The 3,841-nt window shown below is 42.0% G+C and overlaps 1 protein-coding gene across 1 annotated transcript in view; it reads left to right on the top strand.

The window, feature by feature from the left end:
• The first annotated feature begins 295 nt into the window (after window positions 1-295).
• gabbr2 (gamma-aminobutyric acid (GABA) B receptor, 2) overlaps window positions 296-3,841 on the top strand; it is a 228,996-nt gene continuing 225,450 nt past the window's right edge. The window contains exon 1 of the mRNA XM_016462856.1: window positions 296-1,276. Coding sequence (XP_016318342.1) covers window positions 965-1,276 — 312 coding nt within the window. The 5' untranslated portion in view covers window positions 296-964. The remainder of the gene's footprint in view (window positions 1,277-3,841) is intronic.

The raw sequence follows: 3,841 nt of genomic DNA, 5'->3' as shown, positions 1-3,841 counted from the left end.
ATTTCTGAGCTTAATTAGAAATGACGCGCAATAACTTGAGAGAAAAGTGAACTTTATTCACATACAGGGGTATTATAGCTAGGTGGCAGTGTTTATTTTGCTTTAATGTTGTATGTCGGTGGCCAAAAAAATGAACAATGTGCAATATGATTTAACTTAATTGTAGAATGTCAAGTCCTTACTCACGACTGAATCTTTCAACGAACCCAACTAGCTTTTATGACACTCGACGCCACTTTGGTTATGTTTACGTTCTGAATACTTAGGCTATTTTAAAAAGCACTATATGGGCTCAGGTGGGCAATTTACCTCACATATCACCTCAGAGGAGAAGGTATGTAGGTTATTGAACGCGTTAACAGCTCCCTTGTCGGTCGCTTGTTTTTCGAGAGAACATCGCTCGCAGTGAAGAATGTTTTCTGCCTGTGTCGCGCGCACGCATACATGCACAGCGCGGCCAGCGCGAGAAAGAAGTGAAGCGCATCCGCCGAGGCAGCAGCATCGGAGTCGCACGGATATCCTCACTCGGATTGCTTTTACATACCAGGGCTAGCCCTCACCTATGTGCTTTTCCCATGGATATGCAACTCCTCAACTGCTTGGAATATATACATTTACATTCGCAATAGCGGTCGACTCAAATTATAAAGCGCGCACCTCTGCGTAACGCACAGGCGGTGGATTGTGATGTGCGCATTCGGTGGTGTATTGGAGATGAAAGGAAGGATTGGATCGGACAGGGTTTGATAAGGACCCGTAAAAGGGGGAGCAGCTTTAGTTTATAACCCCTGCGACTGGACACATTCTGGTTTTACGCATCATTTCTACTCAAGAGATCGAGTGCGCGAGAGCCTGTACTATTGCATATCATGTCATTTCTCTTTGACTGATCGCAGCATCCAAGAGGAACCTAAAGATTGCGATGCCAGGACAGTGAGAAGGTGGATCTCAATTGTTCGGTAGCATGGCTCCGTCCCGGAGGGACTGCAGATGTGACATGATCTTTCTTTCGGGATGCCTACTCCTGTCCGTCTTGGGATTTCATCCTGCATTGGCGAAGGTCTGCAACGATTACACAAGGCACGGCCTGGACAACAACTGGTACACGAGAGATGGTGAGAAGTTGCCCATCATGGTCCTGATGCCGATGAATGAATCAGCGCTGATGAGCAGCATCAGTCAAGGCATCGAGCCGGCCGTTCAGCTGGCCATCCAGCACATCCGCGAGTCCAGGCAGTACTCCTTCTCGCTCATCACCAAAATCTACGACACGGAGGTAAATGCGTGCGTTAACGTCTGCGTGCATGTTGCGGGGCTAAACTGCAGGCAGTGTGCGTTCGGCGCGCGCTCATGTGGAAGACGCGATTTTTCTGGGGTTTGTGCGGTGTCGAGCGATTGTTTCCTATAAGATGTTTGGAGGCCGAGCAAGTTTGTGGTAGTGAAGTGTACACAGGTGTTGCAGTCTTGATGTGCTGCACACGTGCCAGTGGCTCGTGCCGTAAGTGCTGCATGTTTTCTTACATCAGTTACCCACAGAAAATCAGGTGTTGTGCTCATGTGCGTGAACGAGTCGGTATTAATCCTCGATTTGTAAGTGGTTTGTGGCTGGTTTATTCAGCACTATGAGTTCTGCGTCTATTAGAAATTCAGCTGTAAGCTGGTACACAGTGATGTTAATTAATGTAAACAGGTATATGGAACTATATTAGGGGTCAGTTTTTAAACCCTGCTGAAATTTTTTTTTTAAACCAGCCGAAGATGGTTTACAGGTCTTAACCGGTTTCAGCTGGTCTCCCAATCTGACCAACTGAAAAGTGTCCAGGAGTAAGTAGACTGGCCTGGAGAGATCAGCTAAGACCAGCAGTGTAGATTTGGCTGGTTTAAGATGTTTTTTTCCTCCCTCCAGCAGGGTAGTGTTGGTTTTCTGTACACCTGAAGATGTCTTTTTTCTCTATATGACCCAAGGTATTCGAGGATAAATACAATACTAATTTTAGGTCTCAGTAATTCCAAATGGAATGAATTCATTAAATTTGATGAAGTTAGTATTTTGTTATTCGTTGTCCTTGATGTTGTCATATCCATGTTCAACCTACAGCACAGATCTTTTAATATGAAGTGATTCTTAAGCATTGATAACATATATTAAAATTGGCTTAGTTAATGAGAAGCTCAATAAATCTGTGACTAACTTGTTAATTGATTTACAAAGGTACAACCTATTAAATAACACTGTAGGCAAAGGGTAGGCCCACAGGTAATTCTTTTAATAAGGTTATGGGTTGTTTTAAACAGTAACGACAGAGAAAATGTGAAAATTACTCCTTCATGCACAAGGCACTTTTTGGCCTTGTCACCATGTACTATTTGTGGTAGTGTGATAACCTGGGGAGACGAGGAGCTAATCAATCGGTATTTATCACCATACTTTCATACGTGTGACAACAGGGAAATGAGAAAGCGCGGGAAAACGAGTAGCTAGATGTTTGCGTAATTACCAAAGTGTAAATTACCAAGGCGTTAAAATATCATTGGAAGCTATATCGCTAGATTTAAAACAGACTGTCGCTACGTGTTCTGCACATGCTTTAAGCTGAATCGTTTGAGATGAGCATGAAGATCCATGACCCCTGATGTCCGGTGGTGCCTTGGCAATCTATTGTGCATTGATTGTCATATTGATTTACCAGTGTTTTGTTAAACAAAACTGTTTCTTCTTACAAACACTCATTGTTGCTGTCTCTGCTTTTATTTGTCCATGATATATTCATGTATCTGACTTTTGAGTAGACTTTTGAGTAATATTCCTCTACACTCTCTGTCACAGTCATAATGAGCTGAATATGTCAATAGTTGGCACTTGGCAGCTAATTTTTTTTACTGCAGCAAGATGAACAGATTTGAAGATGAACAGTCAGACATCTGTAGATCTAACATGTAAAACAATAAGCAATGATGTATGGCCTCATACATTAAAAAATCATGCTAACTTTTGTAAAATCAGGTGCTTGGCACAGGGGCGCCGCTAAGGGGGGGAAAGTTAGGACGATTCTAAGGGCCCACGTACTTTTGGGGCCCCCAGAGATCGTGTTTTATTAGTAGTAATAGTAATGTAATAGAAATTATAAATGTATCTACCAAAGAGTTACAAATAAAACAAAATTACGGCTTATTTCTGCATTTCCAGCAAAATTATCTCCCCCCCATTCACTGCATGGTTTCGTCCCATCCTACATAGCCTAGAGTCATTGAGTGAGATCAGATGGTAAACTGTCCAATTAGAGATGTCTTCGAGTTCGAGGGGGGGGCAAACCGAGCCGGACGATTTGGTCAGTCGCACTTTTAAACACATTTTAGTTTTGCTATAGAAAATCTTAAAATTCATACTCTGATTACATAGAGCAACAGCAGGAAGCTCGTGAGGTTGTCATGGCAACCAGATACACTGCACGGGAATTATTATTTAATTATTTTGCCACCGTTTGCCATACTAAACTTAGCAATAAACACGTTGAAAATAATACACAATAAACATGTCTGTCAAAACGATCTCAAAGGAGGCTTTTATTAAGCAAATCAAGGAGTGAATTACTCATCCACTGTTTAAAAAAAAATACTTTAGCTGGGTTTCCACAGGCAGGGTCACAATTATCTACAGTGTATGAAGCTAAAGGTTTTTGGGTTAAGGTTCATAATGTAGAACATTTTTAACATTGAAAGCTGTATGTGCATAGGTAGCTAGCAAACAAGGAATACAGCTGTTAAGCTAATAGTCACATTTAGCTGAGTAAGATCATGATTGAGAAATGTTGGATACTGCTGGAAATGCTGCTATGGGGTA

This window comes from Sinocyclocheilus anshuiensis, unplaced genomic scaffold (assembly GCF_001515605.1).
Source record: "Sinocyclocheilus anshuiensis isolate Anshui unplaced genomic scaffold, SAMN03320099.WGS_v1.1 scaffold913, whole genome shotgun sequence".
Lineage (NCBI taxonomy): Eukaryota > Metazoa > Chordata > Actinopteri > Cypriniformes > Cyprinidae > Sinocyclocheilus > Sinocyclocheilus anshuiensis.
Note: the sequence above shows the minus strand (reverse complement) of the source record. Positions and strands in the feature narration are given on the sequence as shown.